Source organism: Cetorhinus maximus, chromosome 3, assembly GCF_964194155.1.
Source record: "Cetorhinus maximus chromosome 3, sCetMax3.hap1.1, whole genome shotgun sequence".
NCBI lineage: Eukaryota > Metazoa > Chordata > Chondrichthyes > Lamniformes > Cetorhinidae > Cetorhinus > Cetorhinus maximus.
In genome coordinates, this window is record NC_135881.1 from 7732731 (window position 1) to 7753981 (window position 21251).

A 21251-nucleotide genomic window follows, 5' to 3' on the forward strand; every position below is an offset into this window, starting at 1 on the left:
TCCCCAATATCCTTTAATACCCTTCCCTAACTTCCTCAACATCCTTTAATATCCTTCCCTAACTTCCCCAATATCCTTTAATATCCTTCCCTAACAAAAATCCACTTCAGCCTTGAAAGTTTAATTGACTCCAGGGGATCCAGAACTGCCTGCTGTTGACACTGGGTAAGATGGCATTTGGGAAAGGTCTCTCTTCCCTCACCAAGGATGCCTCTCCTCCCATATATTTGTTCGTTTCAGGAACGCTATCCAGATAATCCAGAGAAACGTCCGAGCCTTTCAGTGGGTGAAGGAGTGGAGTTGGATGAAAATGTTTTACAAAATCAAGCCCTTGCTGAAGTGTGCTGACGCGGAGAAGCAGCTTCAGCAGCTGAAGGAGTCGCTTGAGAAGTCCGAGTGTACGAGGAAGGAGATTGAGGAACTGCGCCAGGATCTTCTTCGTCAGAACGATGAGCTACTTCAGCAACTACACACTGTGAGCCTGTCATCATTACCTAATCGCCCCTCATCACTTGCTTTATTATAATATTAATGCTCATCTCATCAGAATGTTGCTCTGTGTCTCCAGTTTCAAACGAGCTTGCATCTAAATTGCACCTTACATAGTGGGAGAGTTGTGGCTCAGTTGGTTGTGCTCTGTCTTGTATATCACAAGGTTCCAGATTCAAGTCCCACTCCAGAGGCTTGAGCACAAAAATCCAGGCTCACTCTCCAGTCAGTACTAAGGGAGTGCTGCACTGTCAGAGGGCTGACTCTCCAGTCAGTGCTAAGGGAGTGCTGCACTGTCAGAGGGCTCACTCTCCAGTCAGTGCTAAGGGAGTGCTGCACTGTCAGAGGGCTGACTCTCCAGTCAGTACTAAGGGCGTGCTGCACTGTCAGAGGGCTCACTCTCCAGTCAGTGCTAAGGGAGTGCTGCACTGTCAGAGGGCTCAGTCTGCAGTCAGTACTAAGGGAGTGCTGCACTGTCAGAGGGCTGACTCTCCAGTCAGTACTAAGGGCGTGCTGCACTGTCAGAGGGCTGACTCTCCAGTCAGTGCTAAGGGAGTGCTGCACTGTCGGAGGGCTCACTCTCCAGTCAGTGCTAAGGGAGTGCTGCACTGTCAGAGGGCTCACTCTCCAGTCAGTGCTAAGGGAGTGCTGCACTGTCAGAGGGCTGACTCTCCAGCCAGTGCTGAGGGAGTGCTGCACTGTCAGAGGGCTGACTCTCCAGCCAGTGCTGAGGGAGTGCTGCACTGTCAGAGGGCTGACTCTCCAGCCAGTGCTAAGGGAGTGTTGCACTGTCAGAGGGCTGACTCTCCAGCCAGTGCTAAGGGAGTGTTGCACTGTCAGAGGGCTGACTCTCCAGTCAGTGCTAAGGGAGTGCTGCACTGTCAGAGGGCTGACTCTCCAGCCAGTGCTGAGGGAGTGCTGCACTGTCAGAGGGCTAACTCTCCAGTCAGTACTAAGGGAGTGCTGCACTGTCAGAGGGCTCACTCTCCAGTCAGTGCTAAGGGAGTGCTGCACTGTCAGAGGGTGCTTCCTTTTGGATGTGATGCTAAACCATAAGCACCATCTGCCTCATTGCGTAGATGTTTTATTTTTTATTCATTGCCGTTAAGATTCTGTGATTCTGTGACAGTATGTGGGTGTCGCTGGCTGGGTCAGCATTTATTGCCCATCCCTAGTTGCCCTTGAGAAGGTGGTGGTGAGCTGCCTTCTTGAACTGCTGCAGCCCATATGGCATAGGTACACCCACAATGCTGTTAGGGAAGGAGTTCCAGGATTTTGACCCAGTGACAGTGAAGGAACGGCGATATATTTCTAAGTCAGGATGGTGAGTGTCTTGGAGGGGAACTTCCAGGTGGTGGTGTTCCCATCTGTCTGCTGCCCTTGTCCTTCTAGATGGTAGTGGTCGTGGGTTTGGAAGGTGCTCTCTAAGGAGCCTTGGTGAATTCCTGCAGTGCATCTTGTAGATGGTACACGCTGCTGCCACTGTGCATCGGTGATGGAGGGAGTGAATGTTTGTGGATGTGGTGCCAATCAAGTGGGCTGCTTTGTCCTGGATGGTGTCAAACTTCTTGAGTGTTATTGGAGCTGCACTCATCCAGGCAAATGAGGAGTATTCCATCACACTCCTGACTTGTGCCTTGTGGATGGTGGACAGGCTTTGGGGGAGTCAGGAGGTGAGTTACTCACCACAGGATTCTTAGCCCCTGACCTGCTCTTGTAGCCACAGTATTTATATGGCTAGTCCAGTTCAGTTTCTGATCAATGGTAACCCCCAGGATATTGATAGCGATATATTCAGCGATGCTAATGCTATTGAATGTCCAGGGGCAATGGTTAGATTCTCTCTTGTTGGAGATGGCCATAGTGGCACAGAGTTTCCCGGAGAAGCTTTTCCTTTGACGTAGTCTATTAACAGTGGAGAAGGTGCTTATACTGTGAAGTTCCTACAGTCGCAGGGCAGGAATTCCCAGTTGCCGGGCAGGTAGACAGGCTCAGGGAGTGTCTGGGAAACAGTCCGCCACCCACGATCAGCCCCCCCAACCGCGATTTCACGCTGGCCTGGCCATCTAACGGTCAGACAGTGTGAAACACGCACTGAGGAGCTCAGCACTGCCGGGGTGGGAATGGGAGGAGTGCGAGAGCAGAAGTCTGCGCATGCGCGGTGGGGAGGGTGCACTGAAAGCTCCGTGAGGGCACAGAGCTGCCTCAGGGAGATAAAGAATTGTGGACACAAAAATAAACATTTTAAAAATGAGGGAAACATGTCCCCACATGTGTGACTCAGTCACACGAAGAGGGACATGTTTAAAATTATGTCTAAAAATGTTCCTTTTTAAAAATTATTGTTGGGTTGGACAGGCAGCGAAAAATTGCTTTTAATTAATTGATTAAGGGCCTTAATAGGCCTCTTAATTGTCAGCGGGCTCACTGCCAATTCTCGCACACACCCGCTACCCGAAATATCGTGCGCTATTTTACGCCCAATCGGGTCAGGCGCGCGCCCGCCTGCAGGACATAAAATTCTACCCATAGAGTCATAATGGCCCTGAAGGAGGCCATTCAGCCCATTGGGTCCATGCCTCTTCTCTCTAGAGCAATGGCAACTTTCACAGGGGAATTGGATATGTACTTGAAAAGAAAAGATTTGCAGGGCTACAGGGAAATGGCTTTTCCAAAGAGCCAGCATCGGGAGGATGGGCTGAATGGTTGATTTTTGTGCTCTAAGGTTCTATGTTTCAGGGCAATCCACTTGCTGTTTTGGATTACAGTGTTACTCTAAAATTACCAGGAACTGTGTTCAAACGAACCCAAATTATTTTATACGAAATCCTTCTAGTAAGTCAAGAGTTTAATTCCATTAAGTTCCACTGAGTGCTGGGGCCTCAGTTATTTACTATATATATATATTAATGACTTGGATGAGGGAAGTGAAAGTACTATCACCAAATTTGCAAATGACACAAAAATAGGTGGGAAGGCAAGTGATGAGGATGACACAAAGAGTCTACAGAGGTATATAGACAGGTTAAGTGAGTAGGCAAAAACTTGGCAGATGGAACATAATGTGGGAAAATGTGAGGTTATGCACTTTGGCAGGAAGAATAGAGGAGCTGAATATTATTTAAATGGAGGAAGACTGCAGAAAGTTGCAGCACAGAGGGATTTGGGGGTCCTCGTGCGTGAATCACAAAAAGCTAGCATATAGGTTCAGCAGGTAATAGAGAAGGCAAATGGAATGTTGGCCTTTATTTCAAAGGGAATGGAGTATAAAAATAGGTAAGTCTTGCTAAAACTATACAAGGCACTAGTTAGGCCACACCTAGAACACTGTGAACTGTTTTGGTCCCCTTATCTAAGGAAAGATATACTGGCATTGGAGGCAGTCCAGAGAAGGTTCACTAGGTTGATCCTGGGTATGGAGGGATTTTCTTATGAGGAGAGGTTGAGTAGACTGGGCCTGTACTCATTGGAGTTTAGAGGAATGAGAGGCGACCTTATTGAAACATATAGGATTCTTAGGGGGCTTGACAGGGTAGATGCTGAGAGGTTGTTTCCCCTTGTGGGAGAGTCTAGGACCAGAGGGCATAATCTCACAGTAAGGGGTCACCCATTTAAAACAGAGATGAGGAGGAATTTCTTCTCTCTGAGGGTAGTGAATTTGTGGAATTCTTTACTGCAGAGGGCTATAGAGGCTGGGTCGTTAAGTATATTCAAGGCGGAGATAGATTTTTAATCAATAAGGGAATCGAGGGTTATGGGGAAAAGGCAGGAATGTAAAATTGAGGACTATCAGATCAGCCATGATCTCACTGAATGGTGGAGCAGACTCGATGGGCCGAATGGCCTACTTCTGCTCCTACACCTTATGGTCCTATGGTCTCACTGTCCTACTAAATGATGATACCCATCTGCTTTCTACCTACTTCCTAAAGCAACCCTGGCTGAGTTAACCTGAGCTCCCAGAAGAGTTTTTAACACTTCAGGCTAGATTCTGCTGGCAGTTCAGTGTTCTTCACTCTGAGATTTGGGACTCTTCTTCTGATGTTTCATTTAGTGTGGAATGTGCCCCGCTGACTCTTCTATTTTCGTCCCGTTTAACGAAATGTTTCCAGGATCAGGAAAACCTCGCTGATGCTGAGGAGAGGTGTGATCTGCTGGTGAAGGCCAAGCAACATCTGGAATGTAAAATCCAGGAACTCCTGGAAGGTCTGGACAGTCAGATGGAGTTGAGCCAAGAGCTGGCCAACAAAAAGCAGAGATTGGAGGAGGAATGCGGGGAGATGAAGTCTAATATCGACACGCTGGAGAGCACACTGAGCAAAGTGGGCAAGGAGAAACGTGCCTTCGAGAACAAGGTATTGCCAGTGAGAAACGAGGTGCCCAGATGTCCAGTTGGCACTGCCAGTGGACAGGGTTCTTGTCAGCCATGTGGATTCATGAAAATTGGTCTCTGTTGTCTTCATGGATACACAGGTTTTAAAGTTAATTCTTGGGATGGCTGACGGTTATAATCCTATCTATTATTGCTCTGACACAGCTGAGTGGCTTAATGGGGGGGACCAATAAAACTCAACCATTGTGAACAATTCAGAACAATTGGCAAAGGAATCAGAGAGGGGAAATGTTTTTTTTTTAACACAGTGAGCTGTGGAACAGAGGAAGCAAATTCAACAGATCTTTCAAAAGGAAATTGGACATATACTTGAAAAGGAGAAATCCTTTTTTACTCATGGGATGTGGATGTCACTGGCCAGGCCAGCATTTATTGCCCATCCCCAACTGCCCTTTTTCAGGGTCAACCACATTGCTGTGGGTCTGGAGACACATGTAGGCCAGACCAGGTAAGGACGGCAGATTTCCTTCCCTAAAGGACATTAGTGAACCAGATGGGTTTTTACAATTGATTCATTAGACTTTTAATTCCAGATTTTTTTTTATTGAATTCAAATTCTACCATCTGCTGTGGTGGGATTTGAACCTGGGTCCCCAGAGAGTTACCCTGGGTTTCTGGTCCAGTGACAATACCTCCATGCCACCACCTCCCCTATAGTTCAGGCTGTGCAAGTGTGGAGGAGTGGGACTAATTGGCTAGCTCTTTCAAAGAGCTGCCAGTGGCACGATGGGCTGAATGGCCTCCTTTAGTGCAGCGTCATTCCGTGATTCTCAATAGCCGTTGACTGTTTGGGTAGCGTTCTTGCTGGGTTTCTTTCAACTCAAACTCCACCTTTGTTTGAAGGTGAGAAACTTAATGGAGGAAGCAGCGGAGATGAATGCCCTGATTGCAAAGCTGAGGAAGGAGAATGGATCTCTTCAGGAAGCCCATCAGAACGTCATGGAAGATCTGCAAATGGAGGAAGAGAAGGTTAACAACTTAACCAAGGCCAAGGCTAAATTTGAGCAGCAAGTGGAAGATGTAAGTGCAACAACGGGGTTAAAGGGGAAGGGGCGGGGAGGGGGGTCATCACTACCCAGAGGAGGAAAAGGAATTCTGAGGCAACTTAGCCTGTATATAAAAACTTGAATTTTTATGGCACCTTTTAATGCAGTAAGAACATGCCCAAGCATTTCATAGGAGCAAGATCAGACACAATCTGACACACAGGGAGATATTAGAACCGGGGCCCAAAAGCTTATTCAAAGAGGGATCCAATAAGGAGCGACTTACAGGAGGAGAGAGAAGTGGAGAGGTTTAAAGAGAGAATTCCAGAACTTAGGGCCAAGGTAGCTGAAAGCTTTTTTTTGCCAATGGTGGAGCGATTAGAACTGGGGAGGCTCAGAGGCCAGAATTAGAAGAGTGAAGAGGTCTTGGAATTCTGTGGGGCTGGAGGAGATTACGGAGGTAGGCAGGGCAGAGGCCAGGTCGGGATTTTTGAAAAACAAGGAAGAGAATTTTAAAATCAAGATATGGCCTAACCGGGAGCCACTTTAGGTCAGTGGGCGCGCGGGGAGGTGAGATGGGAACGAGATTTGCTGTGAGTTGAGACACGGGCAGCAGAGTTTGGGATGACCTCGAGTTCACGGAGGGTAGAACGCGGGAGAGCAGCCAGGGGGACATTGGAATAGTCGGGTCTCGAGGTAACGAGGGCAGGAATGAGGGGTTCCACAGCAGATGAGCTGAGGCAGAGCTGATGTCAGGCGAGGCTACGGAAGTGGAAATAGGTGATCTTAGCGGCAGCGCTGTTATGTAATTGGAAGCTCACCTTGGTTAACCAGAATTGAAACAGATGTGGAGTAACGGATAAACAGAATCGAAATACACCAACAATAATAAATATGCGGGGAAGATGCTTAGTCAGAACTGAAATACCTGGTGCATTTGTGAAATCGCTAGATTAATTTTTCAACCATCTCTTTTCCGAAGATGGAAGTATTATTGGAGGAGGAGAAAAAGATCCGAATGGAAGTCGATCGAGCCAGGAAGAAGCTGGAGGAGGACCTGAAGCAGGCGCTTGAAACGCTGACTGACCTGGAGAGTGACAAGGTGCAAATGCAGGAAAAGCTGAGGAGGTAAATGCAGAGAGATCTGTGGCTGCAGGCGGGCTGAGTTTGGGTGATGGAGGAGTAGAGGAGTGGTGGGGGGAGGCGAGGGTACACTGCCCTGATCTTGTTGTGCGTAAACACTCTTGCCTTGCTCCCTGTGCACTGTGTCCATTTTACAATCCAGCCTGCAGTCGGGGTTACTGCAAGGGGCCGGCTGCTCAGCTTTGAGTAGCCCAGGTCTCTGTCAGGTTTTTGTTTAATGGTTTCCCTCTGCTGCTTTCCAGGAGAGAGTTTGAGGTGGGTGAGCTACAAATGAGATTCAGCGAGGACCAGATTTTAATCTCAAATCTGCAGAAGAGGCTGAAAGAACTGCAGGTATTTGCTTTACCCACTCATTGCTTCCATTTTGTTATCTTCCCCTGCTTTTACCCCAGAGCCTTGCAAACCTTTCCTTTTTGAATATTTATCCAGTCCCCCTTTGAAAGTCATTATTGAATCTGCTTCTACTGCCCTTTCAGGCAGCGCGTTCCAGGTCACAACAAGTCAAAGATTTTTTTTCCCCCTTTACTCTTTCATGGGATGTGGGAAAGTCACCGGCAAAGTCAGAATTTGTTGCCCATCCCTAATTGCCCTTGAACTGAGTGGTTTGCTAGGCTACTTCAGAGGGCAGTTAAGAGTCAACCACATTGCTTTGTGTCTGGAGTTCTGGAGTCACATGTAGGCCAGACCAGGTAAGGATGGCAGATTTCCTTCCCTAAAGGGCATTAGTGAACTAGATGGGTTTCTATGATAACCAATGATAGTTTCATGGTCACCATTACTGGGGCTAGCTTTCAGATTAATTAATTGCATTTAAATTCCACCAGCTGCCATGGTGAGATTTGAACTTATGTCCCCTGGGTATTAGTCTAGGCCTCTGAATTACTAGCCCAGTGACAGGAACCACTATGCCACTATTTCCCCTCTTCTCCGGATCACCTCTATGATTCTTCTTGCCAATTAAAGACGGGTTGCAGTGTTTTAAATTATTCACACTGGCAGAGGGGACATGCTTTCCATTCACATTTTCCTGTTTACAGGAACGTTTTGGCAGCACTCATTCTGCACAAGAGCCAGGATAGTGTCGTGGTTTATGTTAGGATAGGGCAGGCGGTATTTGCCAGGCTGACCAAACCCACAAGGGAAATCTGGCCAGGCTATCACAACGATTTTGCAATTTGTATTTATCACGAGAAGGTTTGTACATTAAGGTCTGACGTAATGAGTCCACTCCCACCTTTAGAGATTTTAAAGATTAAATTAAAACACTTATTAACAAAAGAAGAAAAAAACTTAAACACAGACAAGATTACAGTTACACAATTATAACAGCTCCCAAAATTTCTACTTACCACACTCCCAACTACACACCCCCTTTAAGACAACAGTCCAAATAGATTCCCAAATTATAAAGGCATCCAGTACTATTACCACAAGCACCCATTGGACAATGGAATTCCAAAGGCTTTTAACACAACTTTGGTTACAGGAACAGTAAACTTCTACAGGGTGGCTAGAGGCTCCCCCACCCGCCCCCGCAAGTCTGTTTCACATGGTGCACCTTTCAAGATCTCACACGGCCACACCTCACACAGCCTTCCATCCTTCTTTAAATATATTCCTCCCTTTTTGACCTGTAAATCCCATTGTTTCAACTTGTCTTTAGAAGTTACTTTTCCCAGAATATAACAATCTTTCATGTTATCATTATGGCCGGCACTTTTGGGAAAAACCAATGTAATAACCTTGCCTTATTTATCTTGCCAGTTGTAAACATTTCCCATGTCCCTCTGAAAATCAAACACTTCTCCACTTACCTAAAAATGCAAATTTCATTCACACTGTCCCTGCTGAAACCTCGCCCTAGTTTACTCATCTCCATTTCCACTGTTTGTTTTACACCTCACTCCTTTGATAATTTAATCCTTGCAGTCTAATCGCCTCTAGTTTAATTAAATTAGCCACACACCCAGAACCATACACGCCCACAAACATAAGCCTGCTTTAAAGTATCCCACAGTGATATTAGGAAAAATATGATAGTTCCTTGATAGTTATATTGTAGCTCCAATAATCCAGAGATAGGAGATTAAATCCCACCATAGCAGCTTGAGAATGTGAATTCTGTATAAAAAATAAAGCTGGAGATTAATATCTGGTATTAGTAAAGCTGTTGTGATTGCTATAAAAACCTAACTTATTTACTGATGCCCTTTAGAGAAGGAACTTTCTGGGCCCTCTATATGACTTCAAACCCTCAATTTTAAATAACTCTTCCCAGGGCAACTAGGAATTGGCAATCATTGGCCATATCCTGAGATTTAATTTTTTTTAATGAAAGTTACATTTTGCAGCAACAAATTGCAATTTTTTACATATACAGAAAGAGCAGGAAACCCAGCTATTCCTGATTGTGGTTTCATGGGAAAAGATAAAGACTTAAATTTCCTTATCGCTTTTAACAACCACCGGATGTGTCAAAGCACTTTGCAGCCAGTTTTGAAGTAGTTTTTAAGTGTTGCTATTCTAATGTGGGAAACATGGCAGCCAATTTGTGCACAGCAAGCTCCCACAAACAGGAATGTGATAATGACCAGTTGATCTATTTTTATGATGTTGATTGAGGGATAAATATTGGCCAGGACACCAGGCAGAACACACCTGTTCTCCTTTGAAATGGTGCTATGGGGTCATTTACATCCACCCAAGCAGGCTTACGGAGCCAGGATTTAACATCTCGCCTGAAAGGCAGCACTTCTGACAGCGTAGCACCCTGTCGGTACTGCACTGGGGCGTCAGCCTGGATTTTCAGGCTCGAGTTTTAGAGTGGGACTTGAAGCCAGGACCTCCTGACTCAGAAGCAAGTGTGTTGCCAACTGAGCTACAAATGACACTCATAACCTTAATGCAAAATGGACAGGCTGTTGAGATAATTCTCAGGGATCCCCAAGCTAACATTATTGTGGGCCCGCTATCACCACATGGACTGAGGAATAGAAGCAGGGGTAGCTCATGGGCCCCGATGAACCTGCTCCACCATTCAATATGATCATAGATGAGCTCTTACATCAACTATACTTATACCCACTGGAGTTTAGAAGGATGGGAGGTGATCTTATTAAAACATATATGATCCTGAGGGGATTTGATAGCGTAGATACTAGGAGGATGTTTCCTCTCATGGAGGAGGCTAGAACTAGGGGACACAGTTTAAGAATAAAAGGTCTACAGTTTAAGACAGAGATGAGGAGAATTTTTCTCTCAGAGGATCGTTAGTCTGTGGGATTCTCTTCCCCAGGCAGCAGTGGAGGCTGGGTCATTGAATTTATTCAAAGAGTTAGGCAGATTTTTGATTGACAAGGGAGTCAAGGGTTATGGGCGGCCGTTAGGAAAGTGGAGTTGAGACCACAACCAGATCAGCCATGATCTTAGCGAATGATGGAGCAGGCTTGAAGGGCTGAATGGCCTAGTCCTGCTCCTAAGTCCATAAGACCATAAGACATAGGAGCAGAAATTAGGTCATTTGGCCCATCGAGTCTGCTCCGCCCTTCAAGCATGGCTGATAAGTTTCTCAACCCCATTCTCCTGCCTTCTCCCCATAACCTTTGATCCCCTTACCAATCAAGAACCTATCTATCTCCGTCTTAAATAGACTCAATGACCTGGCCTCCACAGCCTTCTGTGGCAATGAATTCCATAGATTCACCACTCTCTGGCTAAAAAAGTTTCTCCTCATCTCTGTTCTAAAAGGTCTTCCCTTTACTCTGAGGCTGTGCCCTCGGGTCCTAGTCCCTCCTACTAATGGAAACATCTTCCCCACGTCCACTCTATCCAGGCCTTTCAGTATTCTGTAAGTTTCAATCAGATCCCCCCCTCATCCTTCTAAACTCCATCAAGTATAGACCCAGAGTCCTCAAACGTTCCTCAAATTTAAGCCTTTCATTCCTGGGATCGTTCTCGTGAACCTCCTCTGGACCCTCTCCAGGGCCAACACATCCTTCCTGAGATACGGGGCCCAAAATTGCTCACAATATTCTAAATGTGGTCTGACCAGAGCCTTATAAAGCCTCAGCAGCACATCCCTGCTTTTATATTCTAGTCCTCTCAAAATAAATGCCAACATTGCATTTGCCTTCCTAACTACTGACTCAACCTACAAGTTAACCTTAAGAGAATCCTGGACTAGGACTCCCAAGTCCCTTTGCACTCCAGATTTCTGAATTCTCTTCCCATTTAGAAAATAGTCTATGCCTCTATTCTTCCTACCAAAGTGCATGAACTCACACTCCCCCACGTTGTATTCCATCTGCCACTTCTTTGCCCATTCTCCTAACCTGTCCAAATCCTTCTGCAGCCTCCCCGCCTCCTCAATACTACCTGTCCCTCCACCTATCTTTGTATCATCTGCAAACTTAGCCAGGATGCCCTCAGTTCCTTCATCTAGATCATTAATGTATAAAGTGAAAAGTTGTGGTCCCAACACTGACCCCTGCGGAACTCCACTGGTCACCGGCCGCCATCCTGAGAAGGACCCCCTTATCCCCACTCTCTGCCCTGTTTTATCATGCACTTCCAAGTATTCTGAAATCTCATCCTTAATAATGGACTCTAAAATCTTACCAACAATCGAGGTCAGGCTAATCGGCCTGTAATTTCCCATCTTTTGCCTCACTCCCTTCTTAAACAGGGGGGTTACATTAGCGATTTTCCAGTCCTCCGGGACCCTCCCTGACTCCAGTGATTCCTGAAAGATCACCACTAACGCCTCCACTATCTCTTCAGCTATCTCCTTCAGAACTCTGGGGTGTAATCCATCTGGTCCAGGTGGTTTATCAACTTCAGACCTTTCAGTTTTCCTAGCGCCTTCTCCTTGGTAAAGGAAACCATACTCACCTGTGCCCCCCGACTCTCTTGAACTTTGGGGATGTTACTCGTGTCTTCCACTGTGAAGACTGACGCAAAGTACCTATTCAGTTCCTCCGCCATTTCTTTGTTCCCCACTACTTCTCCAGCCTCATTTTCCAGCGGCCCAATATCCACTTTTGCCTTTCTCTTACCCTTTATATATCTAAAAAAACTCTTGCAATCTTCTTTTATATTACTGGCTAGTTTACCCTCATATTTAATCTTCTCCCTCCTTATTTCTTTTTTAGTTGTCCTCTGTTGGTCTTTGTAGGCGTCCCAATCCCCTGGTTTCCCACTGCTCTTCGCTGCATTGTTTGCTTTCTCTTTAGCTTTTATGCTGTCCCTGACTCCCCTTGTCAGCCATGGTTGCCTCATCCTCCCTTTAGTATGCTTCTTCTTCCTAGGGATGAATTTTTGCTGTGTCTCCCAAATTACTCCCAGAAACTCCTGCCATTGCTGTTCCACTGTCTTTCCTGCTAGGCTCTTCTCCCAGTCAATTCTGGCCAGCTCCTCCCTCATGCCTCTGTAGTTGCCTTTATTCAACTGTAATACCGTTACATCTGATTCCAGCTTTGTCCTCTCAAATTGCAGGGTAAATTCTATCATATTATGGTCACTTCCTCCTAAGGGTTCCTTCACCTTAAGCTCCCTTATCAAATCTGCCTCATTACAGATCACTAAATCTAGAATTGCCTGTTCCCTAGTGGGCTCCACCACAAGCTGCTCCAAAAAGCCATCTCGTAGACATTCCACAAATTCCTTTTCTTGGGATCCACTACCAACCTGATTTTCCCAGTCTACCTACATATTGAAATCCCCCATGATCACTGTAACCTTGCCTTTCTTACACACCTTTTCTATCTCCTGGTGTATCTTATGGCCCACATCCTGAATACTGTTCGGAGGTATGTACATTATGGTTTTTTTACCTTTGCGGTTCCTCAACTCTACCCACACAGATTCTACATTATCTGACCCTATGTCATTTCTTGCTATCGATTTAATTTCATTTCTTACTAACAAAGCAACCCCACCCCCTCTGCCAACCTGCCTATCTTTTTGATAGGATGTATATTCCTGGATATTTAGCTCCAGTCCTGATCCCCTTGCAGCCATGTCGCCGTGATGCCCACCACATCATACCTGCCAATTTCAATCTGCGCCACAAGTTCATTTACCTTATTTCGTATGCTGCGTGCATTCAGATACAACACCTTCAGTCCTGTATTTCCCGTCCCCTTTCTCATTGTCGTCACCTTATCTGATGTGCTTGAAGTTAGATTCCTAGCCCTTTCCAAACACTCTTGTCCTATTTTGTGTTCTGGAGACTTTAATAGCCTCTCCTGGGCTCTCCTTTCTTTTCAGTTTTTTCATAATTTTCCATGAAGTTGAATCCACCCCCCCACACGCTAACCTGCTGCTTTGTTTCCCATTAGTCCTATGTTCCTATGTAACTTTAACAGCACTGTGGGTGTACATACACCACAGGGATTGCAGCGGTTCAAGAAGGCAGTTCACCACCACCTTCTCAAGGGTAATTAGGGATGGGCAATAAATGCTGGCCCAGCCAGTGACGCCCACATCCCGTGAGTGAATTTAAAAAAAACTCCACTTCCTGCACTATCCACATTTCCCTTAATACCCAAAAATCTAACAATCACAGTTATGAAGATATTCATCGACTGAGCATACACAACTCTGGGGTAGAGAATTCGAAAGATTCACAATCCTCTGAGTGGAGAAATTTCTCCTCATCTCAGTCCTAAACGATTGACCCCCTTTTCCTGAGACTGTGCCCCCAGTTCTAGTCTCTCTACCAGGGTGAAACAGTCTCAGCACCTACCCTGCCCAGCCCCTCGGAGAGTGTAATTGACTCAATTAGATTATCTCTCATTCTTCTAAACTCAAAAGAATATCAGCCCGTTCTACTCAATCTCTCATCATAGGACAACCCTCTCGTCCCAGGGATCAGTCTAGTGAACCATTGTTACACTCCCTCTAAGGAAAGCATATCCTCCCTGAGGGAAGGAGATCAGAACTGTACAGAGAGTGCTCCAGGAGTAGTATCACCAAAACTGTACACAAAACTGTACACAGAGTGCTCCAGGTGTGGTATCACCAAAACTGTACACAAAACTGTACACAGAGTGCTCCAGGAGTGGTATCACCAAAGCCTTATATAATTGCAGCAAGACTTTATTACACTGATATTCCAACCTTATTGTAATAAAGACTAACAAGTTGTTTGTTTTCCTAATTACTTGTGATACCTGCATCTTAGCTTCCTGCCATTTGTGTACAAACTCCTCTGAATACCAATGTTTATTACTTCTCTCGCCTTTTCTATTAATCCAACCAAAGTGGATAATTTCACATTTCTGCACATTATGCTTCATCTGTGATCAGTTTGCCCAATCACTTCACTGGTCTATATCCCTTTACAGACTCCTGGCCTCCTCCTCACTGCATACTCTCCCATCTAGTTCTGTATTGTCAATAAATTTGGATTCATTACATTTGTGGTCCCTTCATCTAAGTCATTAATATAGATTGTAAATAGTTTAGGCCCAAGTACAGATTGTTTTGACACTCCAGTAGTTCACACTGTGATCCTGTAAATGGCCCATTTAATTCTACTTCCTGTTTTTGTCCATTAGCCAATCCTCAACCCATGCTGATATATAACTCCCATTTCCAAGAGCCCTAATCTTATATAACAGCCTTTTAAGGTGGTACCTTATTGAATGTCCTCTGAAAATCCAAATATAACAACAGCTTCCCCCTTATTTACCCTGGCAGCTATATTGTCAAACATTCAAATATAACTACAGCTTCCCCCTTATTTACCCTGGCAGCTATATTGTCAAACATTCTAGTAGATTTGTCAAATACAATTACCCTCTCATCAAAACTGTCGAGTCTGCCTAATGATATTGTGGTTTTCCAAAGATCCTGTTACCACGTCCTTAATAATATATTCTGGAGAAGATTTACAAAGGCGATAAGGGTGGACACTAGCATGCACACACACACACACACACACGCATGCATGCACTCACACACACAGAGGCACACAGACACACACACACACACACACACACATACACATGCATGCACACACACACACACATGCATGCGCGCACACACACACATGCATGCACTCACACACACACATATAGCCACATACACCGACACATGCACTCACACACACACATGCATACACTCACACATACACACACACACTCACACACACAGGCACACACACACACAGGCACACACAAACGCAAACACATACTTTTGAGATAGCTTCTTAGAGCAATACCAACCAGAGAGCAGGTTATTTTAGACTTGGTATTGTGTAATGTGACAGAAGTAATTAATCACCTCAGAGTAAAGGCACCGCTAGGTAGCAGTGACCACAATATGATTGAATTTTACATCCAGTTTGAAGGGGCTAAGACTAGTATCTTAAACTGAAATAAAAACAACCATGTGGGGATGAATGCTGAGCTAGCTGAAGTGAACTGGGAAACTGGGCTGGAGGACAGATCAATAGAGATGCACTGGCAGACATTTAAAGGGATATTTCAGAGTATTCAGAATAAGTACATTCCTACTATAAAGAAAAATTCCAAAACCCACCATCCATGGTTAACTAAAGAAGTTAAGGAAAGCATCAAACTTAAGGAAAAAACATATAACTGCGCAAAGATGAGCGGCAGGTCAGATGATTGGTCAGAATATAAAGAACGACAGAGAATGACCAAAAGGTTAACCAGGAGAAAGAAATTAGAGTATGAGGGGAAGCTAGCTAGAAATGTAAAAATGGATAGCAAGAGTTTCTACAGGTATTTAAAAAGGAAAAGAGTAAGAAAAGTGAGTGTTGGTCCTCGAGAGAGTGACAGTGGGGAGTTAATTGTAGATAATAAGAAAATGGCAGAAGAAATGAACAAATATTTTGCTTCTGTGTTCACTAAAGAGGATACAAAAAATATTCCAGTAATAGCTGCAAATCAGGGAACTTGGTGAAATTACAATCACTAGGGAAGCAGTACTGAACAAACTGATGGAGCTGCGGGCTGCCAAGCCTCTGGGTCCTCATCCTAGGGTCTTAAAAGAAGTGGCAAATGAGATAGTGGATGTGCCGGTGTTAATTTTCCCAAATTCCCTAGATTATAGAAATGTTCCATCAGATTGGAAAATAGCAAATATAACCCCTCTATTCAAGAAGGGAGGGAGGCAGAAAACAGGAAATTATAGGCCAGTTAGCTTGACGTCTGTCATGGGGAAGTTATTAGAATCGATTATTAAGCAGGTTATAGCTGGACACTTAGAAAAACTCAAGGTAATCGGAAGGAGTCAGCATGGTTTTATGAAAGGGAAATCATGTTTAACCAATTTATTGGTGTTTTTTGAAGGAGTAACATGCGCAGCGGATAAAGGGGAGTCTGTAGATGTACTGTACTTGGATTTCCAGAAGGCATTTGATAAAGTGCCACATCGAAAGTTATTGCAGAAAATAAAAGTTCATGGTGTAGGGGGTAAGATACTAGCGTGTATAGAAGATTGGCTGGCTGGCAGAAAGCAGAGAGTATGTATAAATGGGTCTTTTTCCGATTGGCAGGATATGACGAGTGGAGTCCCACAGGGGTCTGTGCTGGGGCCTCAACTTTTTACAATTTACATCAATAACTTAGATGAAGAGAGTGAAGACAATGGCAGCTAAATTTGCAGATGACACAAAGATAGGTAGGAAAGTATGTTGTGAAGAGGACATGAGGTTGCAGATGGATATGGATAGGTTGAGTGAGTGGGCAAAGATCTGGAAAATGGAGTTTAATGTGGGAAAATGTGAAGTTGTTCACTTTGGCAGGAAGAACAAAAAAGCAGAGTATTACTTAAATGGAGAACGGCTGCATAATTCTGAGGGGCAGAGGGATCTCGGTGTTCTAGTACATGAGTCACAAACGTTAGTATGCAGGTACAGCAAGTAATTAAGAAGGTTAATGGAATGCTATCCTTTATTATGAGAGGGATTGAACATAAAAGTAAGGATGTTATGCTTCAGTTATACAAGGCATTGGTGAGAGCGCACCTCGAATACTGTATGCAGTTTTGGTCTCCTTGTTTAAGGAAGGATGTAAATGCATTGGAGGCAGTTCAAAGGAGGTTTACTAGATTGATACCTGGAATGAGTGGGTTGTCTTATGAGGAAAGGTTGGACAGACTGGGCTTGTTTCCACTGGAGTTTAGAAGAGTGAGGGGTGATTTGATTGAAGTATACAAGATCCTGAAGAGCCTCGACAAGGTGGATGTCGAAAGGATGTTTCCTCTTGTGGGGGAGTCCAGAGCTAAAATTAGGGGTCACCCTTTTAGGACACAGATGAAGAGAAATTTTCTCTCAGAGGGTTGTGGGACTTTGGAATTCTCTCCCTCAGAAGGTGGTGGAGGCTGGGTCATTGAATATTTTTAAGGCAGAGGTAGATAGATTCTTGTTAGACAAGGGAATCAAAGGTTATCGGGGGTAGATGGGAATGTGGAAATCGAAACACAAATAGATCAGCCATGATCTTATTGAATGGCGGAGCAGGCTCGAGGGGCCGAATGGCTTATTTCTGCTCCTATTTCATATGCTCATATGTTCGTATGACATTTGTGCACGTACACACACACAGATGTGCGTACATACACGCACATACACAACCACATGCACCCACACACATACTGACGTGCACACATACACACACACTCACACGCACTGAAATGTACACACACACACACACACACACATAGATAGACAGGCACACAGAAATGTGCACACGCACACACACATGCAGACATATGTCCACACACACACACACACACACACACAGACATGTGCACACACACATTCACACATGCTGACATGTGCCGATACACATACACACATACACTCTCACATGTGCACATACCCACACACTCACACTGACATGTGCACACACACATTCTCTCACACACACACACACGCTGACATGTGCAGACACACATACAAACACGTGTGTGCACACAAAATCTCACACACATGCTGACAGGTACACACAAGTGCATTCGCGTGTGCACACACAGACATGCTGACATGCGCACACTTACACCCGTGCACACATTGGTGTCATCATAGAACCATAGAACACTACAGCACAGAAAACAGGCCATTTGGCCCTTCTAGTCTGTGCCGAAATATTATTCCGCTAGTCCCATTGACCTGCACCTAGTCCATAACCCTCGAGACCTCTCCCATCCATGTATCTATCCAATTTATTTTTAAAACTTAAGAGTGAGCCCGCATTTACCATGTCAGATGGTAGCTCGTTCTGCACTCCCACCACTCTGAGTGAAGAAGTTCCCCCTGAACCTTTCCCCTTTCACCCTAAAGCCATGTCCTCTCGTGTTTATCTCTCCTAATCTAAGTGGAAAGAGCCTACTCGCATTTACTCTGTCTATACCCCTCACAATTTTGTAAACTTCTATCAAATCTCCCCTCATTCTTCTACGCTCCAAGGAATAAAGTCCTAACCTGTTTAATCTTTCCCTGTAACTCAACTCCTGAAGACCCGGCAACATCCTACTAAATCTTCTCTGCACTCTCTCAATCTTACTGATATCCTTCCTGTAGTTAGACCAGAACTGCGCACAATACTCCAAATTTGGCCTCACCAATGTCTTATACAACTTCACCATAACATCCCAACTCCTATACTCAATACTTTGATCTGTTGCTGCTTTATTTGATGGATTCTTTCCCCAGTCTCACAACCAGGAGCTGACGGAGGAGTTGGAGAGTGAGCAAGGCGCCCGAGCCAGGGCTGAGCGGCAGCGAGCGGAGCTGGAGCTGAGGCTGCAGGAGCTCACTGAGCAGCTCCAGAAGGCAGGGGGGGCAACCAGCGCCCAGGCAGAGCTCAACAAGAGGCGGGAGGCCGAGTGCCTGCGCCTGCAGAGAGAGCTGGAGGAGAGCCGCCTCAGTCAGGAGAAGATGGCGGGCGATCTGCGGAAGAAGCAGGCGGGAGCGATGGGTGATCTGGAAGAGCAGGTGGACAAGCTGCAACACGCAAGGCAAAACCTGGAGAAAGAGAGCAAGGCCATGAAGGTGAACATGGATGTGATGACTTCGAATATCGACCAACTTTCCAGGGCTAAGGTACGTTTGCTGGGAGGTTAGCTTCAGTTGGGAACTCAAGCCCCCATTTCAACCTTCAGCGGTTTCAGGTCAAACGCCTGATTTTATCTGCCTGATGCTTCGGCAGAGGGACACGTGTAAAACAGGCATCAGGTATAACCCTGTCCATCTCTGCCTGTTGCTTCAGCAGAGGAACAAGTGTAAAACAGGCGTCAGGTACAACCCTGTCTATCTCTGCCTGTTGCTTCGGCAGAGGGACACGTGTAAAACAGGCGTCAGGTATAACCCTGTCCATCTCACAGTGGACAGGTTGGTTAAACACTGAAGCTTTCGAATTCACACAGGTCAAAGGAAATAAACTCAGGGATCACCTTTTAGTTTTTTTCTTTTTCTTGAACCACCGGCTCTGGCCTGAAGCTGTTTTCTAGGCTCCTGGGCCCCTCTCTAAGTGGGTGTATTTTACAGTTGAGCCTGAACCAGACAATACTGGACCAGAGGGACTGTCGCAGCCCGGCCTAGATCTGTCACAGATCACACACGCACACACACACGCACGCGCGCGCACACACACACGCACGTGCACGCACACACGCACGTGCACGCACACACACACACAAACACACAATAACACACACAAGCTCACACACAACACACACACACGCTCTCACATACACACACACGCACACAAGCTCACACACGTTCACAGACACACACATGCTCTCACACACACACGCTCACACATGCTCTCACACAGACACACATACACACACGCTCACACACACATGCTCAAACTCTCACACACACACAAGCTCACACACACGGTCTCTCACACACACGCTCACACACACGGTCTCTCACACACACGCTCACACACAGGGATTGAACCTGGGTCTTGTCTGGTCAGTGTAGCTCAGTGCCTCACCACACAATAAAATCATCCGTCACATCAATCTTGTCCTTTTATACCCAACAATCGCACACTCCTCTGGCAAGAGACATGCTGCCCAGCAACAACCAGCACTCAACATGACGTTTCATTACCCAACAAAACCCCTTAAATGCCCGGCAATCACATTAAAATCTCAGGATCTGAGAAGAATAAGAGGTGATCTCATTGGACCAGGTCAAATTCTGGGAGGGTTTGAGAGGCTTGATACTGAAGGACTGTTTCCCTGCACGAGCCATAGCCTCAGGTTAAGGGGTTGGTCATTTAGGACTGAGATCAGGAGAAATTAATTCACTCAGAGGGTTTTAAAACATTGCAACGCTTCGGTGGAGACAGTGCGGCACTCCCTCAGTACTGACCCTGTGACAGTGCAGCACTCCCTCAGTACTGACCCTCTGACAGTGCGGCTCTCCCTCAGTACTGACCCTCCGACAGTGCAGCACTCCCTCAGTACTGACCCTCTGACAGTGCAGCACTCCCTCAGTACTGACCCTCCGACAGTGCAGCACTCCCTCAGTACTGACCCTTTGTCAGTGCAGCACTCCCTCAGTACTGACCCTCTGACAGTGCAGCGCTCCCTCAGTACTGACCCTCTGACAGTGCAGCGCTCCCTCAGTACTGACCCTCTGACAGTGCAGCACTCCCTCAGTACTGACCCTTTGTCAGCGCAGCACTCCCTCAGTACTGACCCTGTGACAGTGCAGCACTCCCTCAGTACTGACCCTCTGACAGTGCAGCACTCCCTCAGTACTGACCCTGTGACAGTGCAGCACTCCCTCAGTACTGACCCTCTGACAGTGCAGCACTCCCTCAGCACTGCAGTGGATTGCCAGCCTGGATTATGCCGATGGTGTCCGCGGAGTTGGGATTTGGATCGAGAGGCGCGAATGCTCCCACTGCGACTGGGAATGTTACTGCGCAAACACCTTGTTGCTTTAACTTGGATGTTTCTCTGTGATTCAGGCTGATTTCGAGAGACGCTGTCACCTACACGAAGCTGAAGCGAGTGACGCGAAGCAGAAAGTTGCGGAGCTTCAGGTGGAGCTGAAAGATCTCAGGAGCCACGCAATGAGGACGAAATCTGAGCAGGGTGAGGAGGCACAGGCCAGCCTTTTACCCCACCCAGCGGGGGGTGGGGGATTGGTTGCTGCCTGTGTGGAGGGCGGTCTCTCAGCAGCGGAACCAGGGCAAGTGGAGGTTGGGGGGGTGGTGGTAACCGGAGGGGAATGAGGGAGACGT

General features: G+C 46.1%; 1 protein-coding gene across 1 annotated transcript in view; it reads left to right on the forward strand.

Annotated features, from left to right (window-relative positions):
• LOC144675602 (myosin-7-like) overlaps positions 1-21251 on the forward strand; it is a 148618-nt gene that overhangs the window by 79176 nt on the left and 48191 nt on the right. Inside the window, exons 20-26 of the mRNA XM_078536252.1 lie at positions 241-475; positions 4602-4844; positions 5726-5902; positions 6851-6996; positions 7254-7344; positions 18698-19087; positions 20976-21102. Of these exons, the coding sequence (XP_078392378.1) occupies positions 241-475; positions 4602-4844; positions 5726-5902; positions 6851-6996; positions 7254-7344; positions 18698-19087; positions 20976-21102 (1409 nt within the window). The remainder of the gene's footprint in view (positions 1-240; positions 476-4601; positions 4845-5725; positions 5903-6850; positions 6997-7253; positions 7345-18697; positions 19088-20975; positions 21103-21251) is intronic.